Consider the following 20,669-nt stretch of genomic DNA (forward strand, 5'->3'; position numbering starts at 1 on the left):
CCAGGAGCTTCATAAATACACTAAGCCCAAGCCCAAGCCCAGACCTAAGAGTTCAAGCCTTGGGTGCCATAGGTAAATCTGGGGGATGGTCTTCTGGTGGAGTGCAATGTTGATGTAATTCTCAATAAAGAAAGAAGGGAGAGAGTCAAAGCATTTCATTCAGATGAAAAAAAAATAAACCCCTTTTCCCCCTTTCCTTTTGGTTTCCTTTTATTTCATTTTGATACTTTTCTCTCCCGCAAAACATTTTATTTTAAAAGGGCTGTTTCTTATTTATTTATTCTCTATTCTAGGTCAGTTACATTAATATACTCAACTGCCGTAACTTAATGAAACCAACATAGTTTTTGACATTCTGTTTACCATTCCATGTAGTGACCATTTGTATAAATAAAACAGTTTGGACAATACTGGCAGTATTTATAATACGAAGATGAACAGATGTTTCAAATTTGCTTAATTTACATGCACGTTTTGTTTGAAGATGTTGACTAAGTAAATCAACAATTTAGTCTGCTTCACTACAGCTTTAATTTCATTCGTTTTCCTAATTACACACACACACACACGCACACACACACAAATTAAATGGCTACAATTTAAACGGCAGCACTTCTAAGTCTATGAGTTAAATTCAAAAATATTCGGATATCCATTTCTACATCAAATTCAAACCTGTTATGAAAGATTTTTAAATGATAGAAATTATCTGCATCCTTTGGCAAAAATCATCATAGGAAACATTTTTGGGAGTCTGGAGAAAGGTTATAAAATATAATGTTAATCAAATTTTATAAACTATAGCAAGAATATGTTAGTTTTAGCCTTCATTTGTTATTGAACCATTATTGAAGTGGAACTCAATCTTCATCCTAAAAAGAAAAGTCATTAGAAGCTAACCTGTAAGATATAAGGCAGCCTTCTTTTTAAATGTCTAATCCAATTTATTGTTTATCTCCATTAAAGTTTGATTAATGCTCTACATTGCTGAAGCCTTCACCCACCCACTAGTTTTGTAACCAGAGATTTGTGTGTGTTTGGGTTTCGTTTATTAAGCTCCATTAAATTTTCAGCTGCTTTTCTTATTGAGCATAGCAGCAACTCTTTGTGCTAATGTGGCTGGAGAAGGAAAAAAAGAAGAGGAGTTATCATCTTTCTTAACATTTACCAAAGCAGGCAATTAAAAACATACAACAGAGGCAAAAAAGAAACAGCTAAGTTGATTGTGTTGTATGTCATTTGTTACTTGCTGTTTCTGATAAAATAATTCTGAACATGGCTTAGCACCAAAAAGATTGAACAACATATGTTCAAATTGCATATATACATTTCAGTTTCTATATGGAACTTTGATGTCAATTTCTGAAACAGCTAGAAATTAATTAAACCATGTTAGTAATGGATAATTGTGGTTTGACTTCATTTCTCCCTCAGAGCCACCACATTTTGTTGTCAAACCTCGAGATCAAGTAGCTACATTAGGTAGAACTGTCACTTTCCAGTGTGAAGCAACTGGGAACCCTCAACCAGCAATATTTTGGCGAAGAGAAGGAAGCCAGGTAAAATAAACTGCAATTACATAATGTAAATTATTAATGAATAAAAACATTAAACCAATTTCAATATGAAACCAATCTTATGACTGAATCCCTATTAAGAGGGGGAAATAATCTGTAGATTACTGATCAATCTATATAATAGATTGTTGATGATTCAGCAAAGAAATATTCATCGACTATTGAAAAATAGTCTCACTAGTCTCTTTCAACAGCGCAACAGTTTTAGTACAACATAACTGAAAATGGTGGAGGAATTCTGATTATAAACGTACAATCCTATTATTTTTCTATGTTTATATATGGACATTGTATGTATTGGAATGCAGAAATAATTGGCAACTAGCATGTTCTATTTCTCCAACAGCAACCAAGGATAAGTTGTTTGCTTTCCACATCTTTTGCATCAATTATTCAGATTCATTAATATTATACACTCATAATCATACATACATATCCAGGTCTTCTATCAATTTGTCTCAAAGAAAAATAATAATGTATACGTAAAAATACTATAGTGTCTCCTGATCCTTAGTGCCACAAAATTTCAGTTCTATGCAATAAAATATGAATTTTATTAAGAAAAGACAGGGCTCTCTGAAGTTATGCTTGACCTCTGATAACTATAGGGCATACCTATGTAGTTTTCCTGGCAATAGTGCAGTCATAGTTTTTCTGTTGCTTTCTTCTGGTATGTTTTATCAACTTTCCAATGTAACCTATAGCCCTGGTATTTCCTGATGACTTACTTTATTTTCAAGATCAGCCAAGATTAACTAGCCTTACCATATTTGGGTCTACTAATACATTCAATACCTGCAACTTTTTAATATGTTTTTATATTCTAGAACTTACTGTTCTCCTACCAACCACCTCAGTCTTCCAACCGGTTTTCAGTCTCTCAGACGGGTGATCTTACAATTACAAATGTCCAGAGATCTGATGTTGGATATTATATATGCCAGACTTTAAATGTTGCAGGCAGCATCACAACAAAAGCATACTTAGAGGTAACTGATGGTAAGTTTATGTTTAATTGCTAATGTAGCAATAGTTTGGGAGTAAATGTTGATAATTCTGCATCTTTACGCTTGTCTGCTAAATAATGTATTTGCAAAACTGGAAATAACAGCTTTCAAGCTTTTGGCTTTAAGGAATATTAATGATTTTTGCTTATCCAACATGCAGAGAAATTATCCCAATGTTATATACCATGGCATTTCATATTTCAATTACAATTTAATATTTTGTTACAGTATGTAAATAAGTAAGAAGAAATGCATGTATGTTTTCAGTTCTTTATCTAAAATAGAAAAAGTCACAAAGTAAAAATATCCTTTTATATTATTATAATAAATAAATACTATTACTATTATCATTTTAATAGTAGCAAAAGTTAATAATTGTACCAGATAATGTTTCATTATATTTTAATCTCAAAGTAATTTTATGTATTTATTTATATTTCATATTTCTTGACTCCCATCTCCCTTGGAAATTTGCTGTTGCTTAAATAATTTTAAAAGTGTTTCCACTTGTGAACATAATTTCTTCTTTTTCTTCTGCCAGTGATTGTAGATCGTCCTCCCCCTGTCATTCGACAGGGTCCTGTCAATCAAACTGTAGCTGTAGATGGTACTTTAATACTCAATTGTGTAGCTACAGGCATTGTCATGCCCGTAATCCTATGGAGGAAAGATGGCATCCTTATCGCTACTCAGGATTCTCGAATCAAGCAACTGGAATCTGGGGCACTACAGATTCGTTATGCAAAGGTAACTTAAAACTTTTTTAAAAAATTTTTTATATATATATATATGTTTTACTTTTCTTTGGAACTTGGCTTGAGGTTTTGAACATTGCTCTCTGATTTTAAAATTTATGAATAGTTAAATAACTATATTCTATCACCTTAGTTTCATCAGCATTCTCAATCTTTGTTCAGTTTATAGTGTGTTTTTATATGAGTGCCTTTTTTCTAACAAAATTTATAAAATGTTTATTTTAACCTCTTTTTTATTAGATAACACATAAATCTGAAGAAAGTCAATGTGGTATATTGATTAATGTAGTAGACTAGGACAAGAAAGACCACAGGTTTAGCTCTTATTATTTCAAAAACTCGTTTACTTTTCAGCTTGGTGATTCTGGTCGGTACACATGTATTGCCTCAACTTCAAGCGGTGAAGCATCATGGAGTGCTTACATTGAAATTCAAGGTAAATTAATCAGGATTCATGAGAACAGAAAAGAACTTTAAATATAAGCTAACAATTTCTGTGTAATAAAATCAATATTGTGATGTGACCCCAGTAGATTCTAAGTCAGCTCTTAGTAATAAAGGTTTTCATTTTCTAGAATTTGGCATTCCAGTTCAGCCACCACGACCCACTGACCCTAATTTGATTCCTAGTGCACCATCAAAACCTGAAATTACTGATGTCAGAAGAAATACAGTAACCCTGTCATGGAAACCTAATTTGAATTCAGGTGCAACTCCAACTTCTTATATAATAGATGCCTTCAGGTATTATGCCTTTCATGTGTTCCAGTTGTGTTTCTTTTAAGACTGTTAAATTAGAGGCATGCACCAACCTGTTTGGTTTATATATTCTGTCTTTTTAGCCATGCAGCTGGTAGTAGCTGGCAAACTGTAGCAGAAAATGTGAAAACAGAAACATTTGCAGTAAAAGGACTGAAACCAAATGCCATTTATCTGTTCCTCATTCGTGCAGCCAATGCATATGGAATTAGTGATCCCAGTCAGATATCTGACCCAGTGAAAACCCAAGGTAAAATCTCTGTGTGTGTGTGTGTGTAAAACACATATAGCTATTATATAATTATACTGGGGGGTTGATATAAAAAAAAAATCACATGATTCAATTTTAGTCAGTTAATACAGTTTGGAGAAACCTTGGTAAAGCTGTGTTTTATGCACACAGATTAAAGAATGTAAGTCAACAATGTACATTTTTTTCTTCTCTGGAGAAACTATTCCATAGTTTCAGAAGAGAGAACAACTTTTGGAGCACTAACACATAATACATCTTGATAAAAGTAAAACAAAGCTTGTATAGTACAATTGCCAAGATAATATGAGGTAGTACATTGCAGTACAATCCAAGCAGCAAATATAATATAATAAATATCTCTATGTGACATCAAACACATTAGGACAACTCCAGTACTGCTTGCTTCGATTTATATTGCCTGCCTAATGATTCAGATATATGTATTCCCATATTTGAATGTACATATAACTCTATTCAGAATATCATGTATGGGTGTATGTAAAGCAAAATAATTTAGATTCATATTAAGAAAGTTAAGGGTTGTTGTTTTTTTGTTTGTACTAGCTAGTACTTTTAACCATTTTAATTCATTTACAGTACACTATTTGTTGTATATATATTAACATTTAAACATATACATAGACTTAAATACAACTTTTTTAATATACCATTAAAATATTACTTCTTCAAGTCTCAAGGTCATCTGATGAGCTCATGGGGTTGAAATTGAGAGAAAGTGACTAAAATTAAACAGATGGGCCCAGCTGATTTAAATTAATGCAGAAACTATTCTTATTTTTAAATTCTTGCCATAGTTCCTTAAGGAAATTTAGGTTTTTGAGTGTTAAATTGAAAGTGAAAATTATGAGATGACCCCATGAATGAGTTTTAATGGGACTGTGACCATAATTAATAGAACTTTGTATGTATAGTTTAAAACAACAATTCTGCATCAATTTTCCTGCTTTGTTTATTGATAGTAAAGTTTTAATTTTATTGAAATATTTAGGGATTTTTAATTTTAATAATTTTTAATAATTTTAATAGACTATGGAATTATATACACATACCCACACCCACACACACATACAAACACAAACACATACACATGTATAAGTTGTAATGCCTATATCTTATGCTTTTTCAATCATTCCAAGTAAGCCATTTTGTTTGCTTATTTAGTAGCTTAGTATTAGAGTCAAATCAATCTCTGTTACTTATTCAGATCATATTAAACTGTTGTGATCTAGATAGTACGATCCTTCTTCTTTGTTGGATACTTGTAAATAATTTTGTTCTAACTATATACAATGTATTCTGCTCTTCATTTTGTTTTTTCCCCCTTTTCATTTCCTTTCTAATTTAATTCTGATTTTAATTCTTATTTCTCTTAGAAATGAAAATTAATATAATTTAACTAAAATTAATTTAAAAGATAGGTAAAAAAATCTGATACTAGTACATGCAGATTTGTTTTTCAACACTTTTTCATACATGTCTGATAATTTGTTAAAATTGTTTCAGACGTCCCACCAACAAATCCAGGTGTGGATCACAAACAAGTACAAAGAGAGCTGGGTGATGTTGTCCTACACCTCCATAATCCCACAATTCTTTCTTCTTCTTCTATTGAAGTTCACTGGACAGTAAGTACATTAACAGCAACAACATGGAGTGGCCAATAAAAAGACAGCTCTCAAAGAATACCAAAATGCAATGATGCATTGCTGATACTTAATGTGCGATACAATTGAGTATTCTTAGTAACTCTGAAATGATATTTAATGAACTTTGGTTAGGACAACTTTTGACATTAAATCAGAAGTCAAAGGGTAAAAGTTAAAATGAATCCACCACAGGGATGGATTAATTATTTTTATATTCCACTGGTAATCTACCCATTTCTGTCCATTCGATTCAGTGCTATGCTCCAAAGCACATTTTCATTTTATTCTGTGTCTTTATCACTGCTAATTATAAATAGATTGTTTTCTTTGTGTAATACTTTTGTGTTATTTGTGGTTAGAGTTAAAAGTAATTTTAATTTTAAATACCGGTACTTTTAAAAGGTAAGTAATAAATACATTTTATTTTTTATATAATTACCCATCTTTTCCTTTTGTAGTGTTAATTTCTATTGTTTTTGTCTTCAAAATACCTTGTGGGTTTTATTATTTCTGGAAAATTGTTTAAGGCTCAGAGTATTGATTTGATTGTAGTTACTCAAAAAATGGCTCTGGATTTATAAAAACAAAATCTGCTTCAAGTCACATTTAACTCATAGTGACGTCTTGGAAATAGTATCTAAGTAGCTGACATTGCTCTTCTGTTTTTCAACTTCCCAGACGAGTCTGCATACCTGGGATTCACTGGCAGAATTCTACTTTAAAACCTGCTAAGCTTCCAAGATCAGCCAAATGTTGCCACTTGCTGAGTTCTGCATTTATAGGAGAAGGTCACTTCTCTTTAAATTCTGTTCTGAATCTGCTAATGTGGAGAACTAGTAGAAAAAGTAACTTAAATGTGGGGCTTTCTGAAATTATTGTAGAGTACTATTAGATTCTGACATTATTTAATAAGATTTGTGTGTGCTCTTTTTACTTTCAAGGTAATTTAATAACTTTACTCTTGAAAGGTGGGGAAGAATACTACACTTATGCACTATATTGAACATATAAATTAAATATATAAATAATGGTCAATGATATGATGTTACATATATTTATGTATATTTACTATTTAATATGGGTGTTCTATCTTTAATGTTAGGTTGATCAACAATCCCAATATATTCAGGGATATAAAATTTTGTACAGGCCAACAGCTTCATCTCAAGGGGAATCTGAATGGTTGATTTTTGAAGTGAGGACACCAACAAAAAACAGCATTGTAATTCCTGAACTCAAAAAAGGAGTGAACTACGAAATTAAGGCTCGACCTTTTTTTAATGAGTTTCAAGGAGCTGATAGTGAAGTGAAATTTGCCAAAACTTTGGAAGAAGGCAAGTAGTAGCATAACTGCCTTAGTTTTTTTAAAGTATTTCTAACTCAAGATCATTATAAAGTTTTTTTTCATCTTTCTCCTTATATTGATCATAAGTAGCCCAGCTACTAAGTTGCCTTGTGTTTCTTTTTGCTATATCTTGGGTTAAGTTCAAAGGCCCATTTCAAACTTTTTCAATGCAGATACAAATGACCAGTATATATATGATGAATAATATTTTTTTACTGCATAACTCACTATATATATATATATATATATATATATATATATATATATATATATATATAGTGATTTGTTTCAAATCTTTCCCTTATTTATTAAGACCTAAGGATGATTAATTGTTTTTTCATTTTAAGTTTTCAGTTATGCAACAATTTGGACTTCATCATGTTTGGTTCAGTTTACAAAAAGACCATATATCATAAAAATACAAAAATTATATTTTTTAAAAAATTAGATCCTTCCTTCCTTCCTTCCTTCCTTCCTTCCTTCCTTCCTTCCTTCCTTCCTTCCTTCCTTCCTTCCTTCCTTCCTTCCTTCCTTCCTGTCCATTGCTTTGGTGTTGCAAGATAAATTTTGGGATTTTTAGACTTAAATGCAACTTCTTAAATGGCATGTTCAATGACAGTCAAATGATAGTAAAAATACTGTTTTGATCATAAATACGCTTTCTTCCAAAACCAGCTCCAAGTGCTCCTCCACAAAGTGTTTCAGTCACCAAGAATGACGGAAATGGCACTGCAATTGTAGTAAGTTGGCAGCCACCCCCAGAGGACACTCAAAATGGAATGGTTCAGGAATACAAGGTGATACATAGATGTAACTTGGCCAATTATTGGGAATTATTTATATAGAATTTTTTGTGGTTACTTAGCTCCATCTGGTGGTAAAAAAATCAACATATTCTAAAGTAATATTCTTCACAAGGATTTTAACACCCAATATATTTATATTGTTTTTATGTTAAAAGAATATCAATGATTATACTATATAGTAACAAATTGTGTACGTTTGTTATTTAGAATCACTGCTATAAGTAAAAGGGTATTGAAATAAAAGACTGTGAATGCTGAAAAATTAGCTATACAAAACTGAATACTTTTAATCTTGCAATCTTGTAAATAATTTGAGACATAATACTAAATCATATTATATAGTTTCTTACAGGAAAAAAAATCTAAATCTAGTTCTAGATTATATAGCAGTATTTGGTTAGGGTTGATTATTTAACATTCCACACTATTGAGAATATAGATTTGATATTTCATTTTCCAGTTTTGAGCTGCCCTTTATACTGGTAAAATGGTCATTAATATCAGTGAAAAATTTAAAATACAATTTTAAAGTGCTTAACTTTTAATTTTCATCTTCAACTTCTCAAGTACTGCTTTTGAAGAATTAGGATTTTAGAAACTATCAATTGGGAAAGGTTGATTTAAGTTATATTCCATTAAAAAAAACATCTAAAGGAGAAATTAAGGGGTGCATCTTGTGACTGACTAATTAGATCAGATTAGATTCCAAGTTTAGCTCTTGGAAAACATACAGAATACAACAGGACAATTTCAATCAGCTTTTAAAAAGTATTTTTTCGGTATTTTTTGCAATTTTACTTGTAGCACATCTATATCATCTAATAAATTAAATATCCAAATTGATCTCTCTTATAAAAGTCCATGTAATCAAATCGTATTTATGTTGGATGACTTTTATTTTGTATTTACCTCTTTTGTTTTTAAGTTTTAAAAGTTCTAAACACTATAATAGGAATTATTCATGTTCTTTTGTTTGGCATTTCTCCAGCTTTTAAAATAACAGCAATTCTACAGAATTAACATTCCAGGATGTCTACCTAGCTGAAGATAACCCGCATTGGCTAAGTTTTTCTAAGTTCAGAAAAGCAGAGTCAGCCTTAGTATTTAAATGATTAATATGTAGGCAGCATTAACTGGGACTATAGGGTAGACTGTAAGACTACAAAACATTCCAGGATGAAAACAATAAAAAATTACTTCTTTGCTGTTGCCAAGAAAATTCACAAGAGTCAAATTGACGGCATTTGTGTATCATTACCTTTCTATTTCAAGCCCAACCAACTGACAGTACCTAGACAAAGTTGGCTGATCTCAAAAATTATAGTAGAGCTGTACTTCTATTAGTATTTAAATGGAAGAATACCAGAAAATCTCAAGACAATAATTTGGGAAGTTTTGGAAAAGCATTCCTTAAGAAGTCAGTGGAAAACTACTTTTGTATTGTTGCCAAAAAACAATAAAGTGACCAGGAGTCAGACACTTTAATTTTTACACCACTGCTATTTGTATTAGTAAATCACTATTAACAATTCTTAGTATTGTTGATTATGTTGTATTGAAATGGTGGAGATGTCTTAATGTTCTAATCTTTCAAAAATAATTCAATAATGTTTGTATACATTATATAGATCTTCAGATGCAATGGGCAAAATTTTACTATTTTTCCAAATAGCATTAAAATTTATTGTCTCTAAAACAACCGATTAAATGTGCATTATTTGCAGTTATGCAAATGACAAATTAATATACAACTGAAATATTAGTTCTGTAATTATATATGATATCTGTTTTATCAATTACATAAATTTGAATTTAATGGACAACTGGTTTTCAAATGGACCACTCAATCGGTATTTTATTATACTAGGTTTCTCCCAAAATAAGACCCGGTCTTATATATTTTTTGCCTCCAAAAGAGGCACTAGGTCTTATTTTTGGGGAATATCTTACTCGCTTACCTCAGGACTGCTGCAGCCAGGCCTCCCATGCTCCAACACCTGTTGCGCTGCCACCCGACTTTGGCTGCTTGTGGCAGGAGGCCACCTGGCGCATCATGAGCGGGGACACTGGTGCAATATGACATCCTGCCATGAGTGGGGGCACTGACACAACATGCCTGCAGCGTTCTGCCACGAGCAGTGGCACTAACACAACATGCCATGCAGTGTACTGCAGAGAGCAGTGGCACCAGTGCAATGAGCCATTAGCCTCCTGCCACAGGTGGCCGCAGAAGTTGAGGTGGTACAACAGGTGTCAAGGTGTGGGAGGCCTGGCTACAACATTCCTGATGTGTATTAACATAACCAAATTCATCTTTATATGTAAAGCAGAAAATACTATATGGCACATTTTCTTCCATGAAGAAATATATTGTTTTTTTATTCCTTCTAGGTTTGGTGCCTTGGAAATGAAAGTCGATACCATATAAATAAGACAGTGGATGGTTTTACATTTTCTCTAATAATTCCATCTCTAGTTCCTGGTATTAGATACAGTGTTGAAGTAGCAGCAAGTACTGGAGCTGGAGCTGGAGTGAAGAGTGAACCACAATTTATTCAGTTAGGTGAGCCATTTTTAATTCACTGTGCTTTGTTGAACATATATATATTTATATAGTGTAATGAAGATTAGCATGTTCTCTTTTGTCTGTACAGAATAAGAAACAAATATAACTTGCTTTTGATAAAGAATCTATTTTTTTATTTGTTTTATTACTGCATTGTAGATGCTTTTCAGCCCATATTTATGTAGTCATTAGCATATTAACTGCTGTCATTATTTACTCTTAATGAACTTCTCAACAGTATGTCTTCTTTGAATCCGAAGGACTCCCTTTCTATTGAAAGTTACATGCTTTGACTTGCAATCTCATTGTTATTATATTGTCACCAAATGTATTCATTTATTTAGGAATTTATAAACCTTATAAACCACTTTAGTCATCCAGTTCTAAGTGGTGTAACTGTAGCGAATGCACAAATAAAAACAATAAAATACAGTAAAACAAATTCAGTGTATAATTACAGTTAAAATTATAGCATAAACATACTTATAATATATTTGTCACTGGAAGCTCTGCAACATTCAAGGCCTTTCGGAACTGCTAGGAGGAAAGTCATCCTAGTGTACATGAGCCCAGCAGAGAATGCATGGTTTTGGCTATAATAGTCTTGGTAGGTATGGCCCTTCAGCAAACATTCTTGTTGTCTTTAGTTTAGCTCAGCAGAATTAATCAAGAATAAAAAAAAACTCATTGATATCCAATCCCTGAGTTATGCAGGCTTTTTTACGTAAAGACCAGCACCTTGCATTGTACCCAGAATCATACCAGGAGACAGTGAGAGTAATAGGGCAGTCCAGCAAGTATATGCACTGGTTTTATCTATGGTTCCAAAGCCTATAAGTACTATACCAGATGGTAATTATAAGTAGGATATAGTCTAAGGAAACAGGTTATAATTTCAGTTTTTCTTATAAAGTTCCCATTAATAGCCTACCCTAGGCTGATCTGGCACTCTTAGTGGTGATTACTATCGTGGAGAATTTTGATCACAGACCACTACCCTACCATTCAATCCTTCAGTCCTTAACAGTAGCTGTGTTGGTTTCTTTGGTTAGAAGATTAAACCTGAGATGTCATGTGGAATGGTTTTGTTTCAGCCTTGGATTCCTACGCTTGAGGTAGTTTCCATTTTTTCCCCTTTTTTTTTGAGTTCTTTGCCTATTTTCTAACTAAAATGGCCCTTTAAAATGCTACAGAATTGCTGAAGAGAAAACAAAATGTTTTCATCATTGGGTGAACATAGCCTTTCAAACCAGACATAAGAACACTATATTTTCTTTAGGTCTGGTATAAAAGCGATTATTTTGTTTGCCAAAATAAAAGTCAGTGCCCTTCCATGGTAGATTCAGTGCTAAATTACGTACATACGTGCACTATAATCAACAGTAGATAAAGCATCAAATAACTAATTGTTAATTATTTCCTTATAGCTTTCCTGGAATTGTTCAGGAGACAGGCTTTGAGGCACATCATTTTTCTATACAAGAAAGTCATAAAACAATTAACCTATGTGCATTTATTAGAAGCGTTACTCAAATAATTATACATTTTAAGTGTATTCTTCATGTCTTAGCTATCCCAAATGTAATAAATGTTATTGCTGTATCAGCTCCCATTATGAAGTATATTTTGTGAACTAATTAACATGACTTTTGTGATAATATGCCAACAAATGCAAATAACTAACTCCCTAATGTTCTTTTGTGTTAAGCTGTAACTCCTACAGTGGACTGAATGCTCACTAATGTTGTTAGAGTTTGCCTTTCTTTGTAGTTGTGTATATGTGTCTGTGTGGGTAATTTTGAATATTTTATATTTACAATTTTTAAATGTTTTAAAATGTCCAAGATAAAGGTGCCCAAGCCTTTGTTCAAACATGACATCTACATGTCATTCATCTGAAAATACATATATCTTGTTGTCATAATGAATTCACAAACTAAACAATGTGTGTTTTCATTGGCTAAAGTTTAGTTACTTTTTGTTAAATTCAATCTTTGTTTGATCGAAATAATGTTAAACTTGAAAACTTTAAACATTGAAAACTTTGGATAGATGTATATTCAATGCAGAATGGTCTTATAATATTCAGTAGAAATATTATACCCTGATTAATGTTTCATTTATTATAAGATTTATGAGGAAAATCCGAGAATTGGATGTGATTTTGTATCCTTAGGAGGCTATAACTGTAATGTTTTGCTCATAGCATAAAAAACTATGCAAATATCTGTAGTGTAAACTGGAATATCATTATAATTATGTTAATTAGCTCACTAATATACACCATTAGAGTGAAAGAGATTCTGGGAGAGTTTGTGTGATTTGACATACTTGAGACACTTACTGCAATAACTGTCCATGTCAAAGTTTGGTTTGGTATATCATTTTATTTGTTTTATAACATTTTCTTTTTTTATGACTACATGTGTTTTACAATAAATTGAGAGTTAAGTGTTGATGTAACGTGAAAAATATATTTCACTGAAAATATTTTTGAAGATATTAAGAAAAATAAAATTTAAAAATGGAAGCATTATACACTCTATGATTATAATCGTGTACAAATACAGTGAATAAGTCAATGAATCAGGTACAATAATGAGGTATGATAATGGTAAAATACTTTTTTTTCTTGAATAAACAATATATGTATAAGGCATGTATTATAAGATTTATAAATATTTGTAAGAAAACTTTGATGTGTGTGAGTGTGTGTATGCAAGTTTTACATAGAATGACAGTTTGACTTAGCCATAGCATAATAGCTTTACTAAAGTTGTGTCTTCCTGTGAGCCGGGATAGCAAAACAAAAATGGTTAGAAATTATAGAAGTATCTCTAATATATCTATAGGAAACCAAATTGGGAAAAATTATTTTAATTGCTTGTTCTCATATGGTTGCTTGAGTTAGACTCATTCTAAATTCTAAAAGACATACAAATAATTACAAATTATTATAGTGATGCATACAAAGAATGACTACTTTTGGAAGTTTCAGTTTATGCAACATTGGAATTTGTTTTATTTATTTATTTAAGAACATTTGTATGGCTGCTCCCTCACTGTCGGTGACTCTGGGCAGTTTTGTAATGTATAATATGACATAAAATGTCTAGTTACCATTATGGCTTCAAAGTTACATACTTTGTATAAAATAAAAAAAAATATACATAAATAAATTGTGAAAAAGCTGTCAGCTGTTATTTATCACAATGTTGTTTATAGTTAAGTTGATGAGGAATACATCTTTCTCTATGTTTATCAAATTTTTATTTTAGTGAAAAGGTTAATGTTTGTATCAACACAAAAATATTTAAGTAATATGGCAGCAATAGCTAAAGCACTCCGAATGTAATCATAGCTTTCTCACGTATCAGTTTGTTTGCCCTTTTATTAAATATATAATAGAGAGAGAATAATGAATAATTATAATATTGTGCATTTCCCATAAGTAACATTATTTTATTTCTAGAAACAAACTTGCAATATTGTAAACTTTCTCTTTCAGATTCCTATGGAAACCCCGTGTCACCTGAAGACCAAGTCAGCTTAGCTCAGCAGATTTCAGATGTTGTAAAACAGCCAGCATTCATTGCTGGAATTGGTGCTGCTTGCTGGATTATTCTTATGGTTTTCAGTATTTGGTTATATCGCCACCGAAAAAAACGAAATGGTCTTGCCAGTTCTTATGCCGGTATCAGAAAAGGTATTTTGCTGCAGCTTTTAAAAATATAATTGATTTATCTCCTTCCCTAAAATCTCAAAATTATTTAAATGAACTTTGACAACTTTTCTGAGATGTTTAGCATTTAAAATGTAACATAACTTCTATTTTAAGCAAAGGCTAGATTGAATTATTATTGACTTCTTAGATTATGATTCCTTTCTAAAGCATGGATATATTTATTATTATCAAGAATTCTATTTTACTATTTATATTGCTATTGTCTTAATTTGAACAGCATTTTTTCATTGCTTCAACATTCAGAGAAAATGTGGTTAAACCCTAGTGGAATGTGATACCAGTATGTTCCTCTACTATTTAGTAACTATACTGCATTTTCATCAAGTTACATCCCCAAGTACTTCACAATAGCAGCTTTGCATAGGTTACACTATATTAATTGTATGTATAAATATAAACTTTATTCATTTAACAGCAATGGTAACTACTATCAAGCCTGTCACAGCTGCAGTAGGCAATTAACCAAATTATAAAAGCTTATTTTTTGCCCCTGTACCACCTGGAGATCTAGGCACAGCTAGGAATATTAAAAACTAGATACAATCTAATAAAAGACAGATGTGCTTATAGGTCCCAGGCTGTAAGTCTGCTAAAATGACTTAAATGCTGTGGGAATTTTTCTTCTATCTTTTTTTTTAATAACCATGTTATAATTAGAGCCACATGCAGAGTAAGTAGCAGGACTTATCTCAAAGAAAAGCTGAAAATGAATAGTTTTACCACACTGTAGTAAATGTCAACTTTTCAATATGACCCTACATATACAACAGACACCAAAAATATCTAAAAATATAAAAGGAGTTCTTCATAAAAAAGAGATGAACTTGATAACATGGTTTTACTTAAAAATCTTCCTGCTGTTGGCTTTTGGAAGAATCAACTATTACACTTATATGGAATGTTAATGCTTAGCATCCAATATTAATATTGTAACCTCTTGATAATATGAAGAAACGGTCACAGAGTTGTATATTTATGAAACTTACATTACAAAAATATAAGAAAAATATATTATTGACTAATCCCTAGAATTTATGGTGGCTTTTCTTTTGCTGTTTTGTTACTTTATAAAATTGGAAAGATTTAAATATCAAGGAAGTCAGGATATTTCAGAATGTAAAACATATGTACAGTTTCAAATTAAACAGCAAAGTGCCAATATTGGGTATTAGTAATATCACGGGCAGATTTCATGAAGCTGGAATAAAAAGTAATGTGTATTGGTTACTATTCAGCAAGGAAAATTAAGTAATAATCTTCGCACTACTTTAACAGTTCTTTTTTTAAGCTTTACTAATTGCATGGTCCCATGCTATCTTTTATTAAATCTACATTTTATTGACTAATACTATTTGCTGACTACAAGTGGAGCTAATTCTACAGCATGCCGTTCATTATCATTCTGATTCTTTGTTATTTATACTGTTTGTACTCTTATATATCTTGCAAATTTTAGAAGTGAAATAAAAAAATTCAATGAAATATAGTTCATAAAATAAATATCATTTTCATAGCATTAAAGTGTCTACGTAGTGCATTAAAAGCCAGTAATTTTATTTGTGTAAACTTTGATAAATAAGTTGAGGGTTCCATTATAAATAGTTTTCTTCTATAGTACTCTATTTTCTTAATATTGAGCTTTTAGTTCAGAGTAAAATAATGGCAATGATCTTGTTGCCACGTCCTTGTCTGACTTAATGAAGAGATGCTACTTCTCCATGGGTAACAGTTATTTTGGTTAACATGCTTTGCTTTCTATGTATGCACAGGAGTATATATGTCTCTGTGTGACTGTTTACACATGAAAACTTTATTCTATTTCTGAAGGACACTGAATACCTTTTACTTTGTGAAAAAGAGCATCAGAAAAAGAATTATAAGAGGATTACTAAGATCACTTTAAAAAAAAAGAGCGCTTAAATAGCTTATAGCATTGTTTTTAGAGTTTTGAAGATATTTTGTCTTTTCCTTCACTGCCAGTGTTCCAGGAAGTTAAGAACAGAAACAGATGTGAGACATGTTTAATAATAAGCTTTTCTGCCCTCATAAAAATTTTAAAGTGCTACTCCAGTAGAAAAATGTAAAACAAAAAAGGCTAAAATACTGTTATTATCCCTACTTAGTCATTCTCTCATTTTTGTGGAATTTAGACATAATTTATGTTGCTCATTGTTAAAAAAATTAATTTCATTTTTCTTGTTAGAAAAATATTTCCTGAACAAAATATAAAATATTTGCAAAAAGAAAAAGTTTTTATTAGAGCCCTGTTGGCTCTAATAAAATCTATGGGGGGGCCAAGAGAGTTGAGGCCTTTTTCCTGAACGACTCTATTCTAAATATTTGAGTTTCATATTTTAGATTGTTGAGCCAAGTTATCGTAACTGATGTATTAGTTGAACATATCAAAAGTAAACATGCTACTTGTAATAATAACATAAAAGAAGATATAACACTAAGCAGGTAACTAATAAAAGTTACACACTTTAAAGTACAATTAATTAAAACCCCACCATGTTAGTATATATGCCTAAGATTTATATAATCTTGTTTTATTTGCTTTGTTATTAAATAATTAATACTATAACACATTTACCTATTAAAGCAAATATTGCATTTTTAAAAAAGTTTTGATTACACTTTAAAAGTAATCATAAACTTTGATATTTATGGAGGGCATTTTCCTTTCCTTTTTTATTCTTTTTCTATGGAGTTGCAGCAAAACATAAGCACTAAAAGGTCATTGAAAGGCTAAACCGCACTTTATTTCTCTCAAGAGCACACTGTACTAGAATGTCATTCTTCCTCCAAGATGCTATCTGTATCAAGCTACCATTTAAACCACAGGACTGTTTTATTCGCATCCGTCTGTCTGGATATATTTACTCTTCCTTTATGTTGTGTTTTTGTCTTGATTTATACTAATGTTGTGTGGTCTCTCCTTTCTTTCTTCAGCTTAATAACCAATTTTTATTGTGTTTGATTTTTCAGTCCCGTCTTTTACCTTCACACCAACAGGTATATATTTGCACTTTTCCCTTGATAGTTTGGCATGTGTCTGTATAATGTATGTCACTTTCTCCCTTTCATCTTCCTTGTATAACCAGGCACATTGTTGAAAATAGAAAGAATTAGTAATGTTATATAGGAGGTAGGATTTTATCACCATAACTGTTTTTATCTGTTTTATAGATTCAGCCCTGGTATTTGAGTTAAAACTTTTTATGCCCATGGAAAGTTTATCCACAACAATTTATACTATCTCTGTTTTCATAATTCTGTTCAATCCAAATATTTTCCCACTAAAACCATTTTTTCCTAAAACAGATCTTGGAGAACATAAAAAACTACATAAAGGAAGACAGCATCCTTTATAATAAATTTTAATGACAAACAATATTATTGTTAAAATAGACATCTACAGAGATTTGGCTTCACAACTTGCCATACATACTCCACAATTTGTGTCTCTATTCAGACACAATATAGAGTCTAAATTCAAGTAGTGTAGAATTTCACATGTTCTATGCTTTAGGAAATGCGCGTAAGACTTAATGTAGAAACAACATACAGGTATTTAATTTAATGTGTAATCCTGTCTGAACTTTAACCTAGCTTATTATCCATCTTTCAAACTGATCCTTAAATATCCCTAAATGACTACTACTCTTGAGTATTGGACAAATAGGTTAGTAGTAGTGTGTTGGGGGGGGGGAACATTGATATATGTCTTTTGCAAAGGTTGCAATGCTCCATCTGCCACTTTGCCCATTTTTACCAGTTCCTGCAGATGTCACTGTAACAGTCATAAATATCCAAAGAAAATAGGGGTGTGCAGCTGTTGGGATCTGAAGCAGGATTCAGTGTAGATGCAGTTTGCTGTACTTGTCAGTGCCTCTTTTAAAAGCTATATTTTTTTCCTGGGCTTGCATGGTTGCCACCTAAGAAAATATTCATTAGGAAATATGCATAAGGAAGCATGAGATATACTACAACAATGTTCCCATGTTGATTCAAAGCATTTTCCCCACTTTATATTCTGGTAGCTCCTGTTAAACAGAAATATAAATACTTTCAGAAAGTATCCCATAAACCATGTGGTGTTAAAGCCAATCGCAACCCGAATGTCAGTATTGTTTGTAAGGATTTATTATATCACAATAAAATACACAATTCTATGTAAAATTATTTTTATGAATCACTTGTAGAATGTGAAAGGTTTACTGTCCTTAAAATTTTTTGAGATGGTTCTATTTTTTTTTTACTCCTTATTTGGCTTTAGCTTTGTATTAAACTCAAACATGTTTAAAATTGATCTAAAGTTACAGATTAATATTAAAAGCCTTTTTAATGTCTTGATTCTATAGAGAATTTTTTTAAAAAACTGTTACTTTAAGTATATTACTACCATTGAGGAATTCATTCTTAAAATTAACTTTGTGTTTAACTCATTCTAACATTTCTGTGAAAAATGAAAATACTTCAGTAAATGATGGCTTTCCAGTAAGGAACAAGGAGATTTCACAATAAGTAATTAGAAATTAATGCTGTTTTAATCAAATTTAAAACTTTTATTTATTACCATATTACTTTAATTCTACTGAATTTAAAAAGAGCTGGAATTTGGATCAGCCCTTTCACTAAGAATCATATGTATGTATTAAATGCTGCTGTATTTAATTCTGTTTTTAATGACTTATAAATATTAATCTTTGCCTTGCAGACTGCCATTTTGGAGTTCTAAAAAAAAGTTGGCTGATTTTTTAAACACTGACCTAGTTTCCAAATCTTTCCATATTGCACAACAAATTCATTTAATGTATGACTCCTTTTCTGGCTTAATTCTTATTTATAAATGCACCGATAAACATTTAGCACATTTTAAAAACATGTTCTTGTACTATTGTCCATCAAACAATACTGCTTTGGAATTAGCTTTCATTTTTACTTAGAAGATGAGATGGAATAAAGTTAAGGTGAGCAATGCAACACTGTACATATCTATATTAGTACAGTTTACTTATAGGAAAATCTACATAGGAAACTCTGAAGAAATTAATATTTTAGATTAGGATTTGCTTAAATAAGCAAATGCCTTCCTAAAGTTACCTGTGAAGATTCGTGGTTTATCTTGTTCAAAGAATTAACAACAATATTTTTTTATCTTTCAGTAACATATCAAAGAGGAGGAGAAGCTGTAAGCAGTGGAGGCAGGTAATAATGTTTGATGTTAATTTTCAGCATTAATGCAGCAGGATTAACCTAGAGCATTTCAAATTTAATTTTTCACACAGGCAAACATGCATCACAGAAATTAAACAGCAGAGGGAGCACTTTAACTTCAAACTGTAAATTTTGCTACCATGAGAAAGTGAAGTGACCAAAAAACGAGACTGAAATTTTTAGATATATTACACATTTAATAATACTGTTTAATCAAAATGCTTTACATTTTAAACCCTACTCTTTATAGGACAGACTTCTATGTTTCTAAAAGCTAAAACAGGAAAAATATATTATGATTGGTGGTCACAGAATAAATGAGAAATGAATGAAATTCCACTTGTCCTAAGGTGTTTAATCAATGATAATAAGTGTTTTAATAAATAAATCCCATTAACATTTCACCAATTCATGGATTAATTACATTGCGAAAGAAGCAAAAAGTTCATGATATTGTATTAAGGTATTGCTCTACATTTTATCTACATGATTTTTTTTTAAAGGATGGCATTGTTACATTTGTTTAGGAATGTGTGAGGTTCTGCTTACATTTGGAAGCATATATACTCCCTAATCAGGAATGTGTAAATCCTTTAAAGTGGTACAGGGCAACTTTCCAAACTGCTTGTTATATCGAGGGAGCTATATTTCTTATGACTTATAATTTTGACACCATTTCATAATCTTAAATGACATTGATGTTTCTCTGACTTACTTTATAAGCAATATGATCACTTGTAGTAACTATTTCATTTTTTATTTTATTTTCACTTTGCACAATAATCAATGACAAACATGAAACACTTGCTAGTTTTTGACATATAAATGCAGCAGAACAACCTGAGAATTGGCAGTTGCTAATTTGTGAAGTCATAATATCTATTATATAAGCTGTCAATTCTTCATATTCTTCATATGAGTAGCCTGGAGAGAGTTGGAGGTGACTTCAATTTTCCATATATTTCAGCA

The 20,669-nt window shown here is 31.2% G+C and overlaps 1 protein-coding gene across 4 annotated transcripts in view; it reads left to right on the forward strand.

Annotated features, from left to right (window-relative positions):
- ROBO1 (roundabout guidance receptor 1) overlaps nucleotides 1-20,669 on the forward strand; it is a 256,970-nt gene that overhangs the window by 205,515 nt on the left and 30,786 nt on the right. For 3 of the 4 annotated variants that reach the window (XM_039337209.1, XM_039337206.1, XM_039337207.1), the window contains 13 exons: nucleotides 1,435-1,559; nucleotides 2,405-2,576; nucleotides 3,126-3,331; nucleotides 3,694-3,775; nucleotides 3,915-4,083; nucleotides 4,182-4,348; nucleotides 5,876-5,997; nucleotides 7,121-7,352; nucleotides 8,039-8,160; nucleotides 10,561-10,732; nucleotides 14,244-14,441; nucleotides 17,469-17,495; nucleotides 19,649-19,691. In XM_039337209.1, the coding sequence (XP_039193143.1) occupies nucleotides 1,435-1,559; nucleotides 2,405-2,576; nucleotides 3,126-3,331; nucleotides 3,694-3,775; nucleotides 3,915-4,083; nucleotides 4,182-4,348; nucleotides 5,876-5,997; nucleotides 7,121-7,352; nucleotides 8,039-8,160; nucleotides 10,561-10,732; nucleotides 14,244-14,441; nucleotides 17,469-17,495; nucleotides 19,649-19,691 (1,837 nt within the window). The remainder of the gene's footprint in view (nucleotides 1-1,434; nucleotides 1,560-2,404; nucleotides 2,577-3,125; nucleotides 3,332-3,693; nucleotides 3,776-3,914; nucleotides 4,084-4,181; nucleotides 4,349-5,875; nucleotides 5,998-7,120; nucleotides 7,353-8,038; nucleotides 8,161-10,560; nucleotides 10,733-14,243; nucleotides 14,442-17,468; nucleotides 17,496-19,648; nucleotides 19,692-20,669) is intronic. The other variant, XM_039337208.1, reaches the window with a different exon arrangement.

Source organism: Crotalus tigris, unplaced genomic scaffold, assembly GCF_016545835.1.
Source record: "Crotalus tigris isolate CLP2741 ecotype Arizona unplaced genomic scaffold, ASM1654583v1 scf7180000017672.2133156, whole genome shotgun sequence".
NCBI lineage: Eukaryota > Metazoa > Chordata > Lepidosauria > Squamata > Viperidae > Crotalus > Crotalus tigris.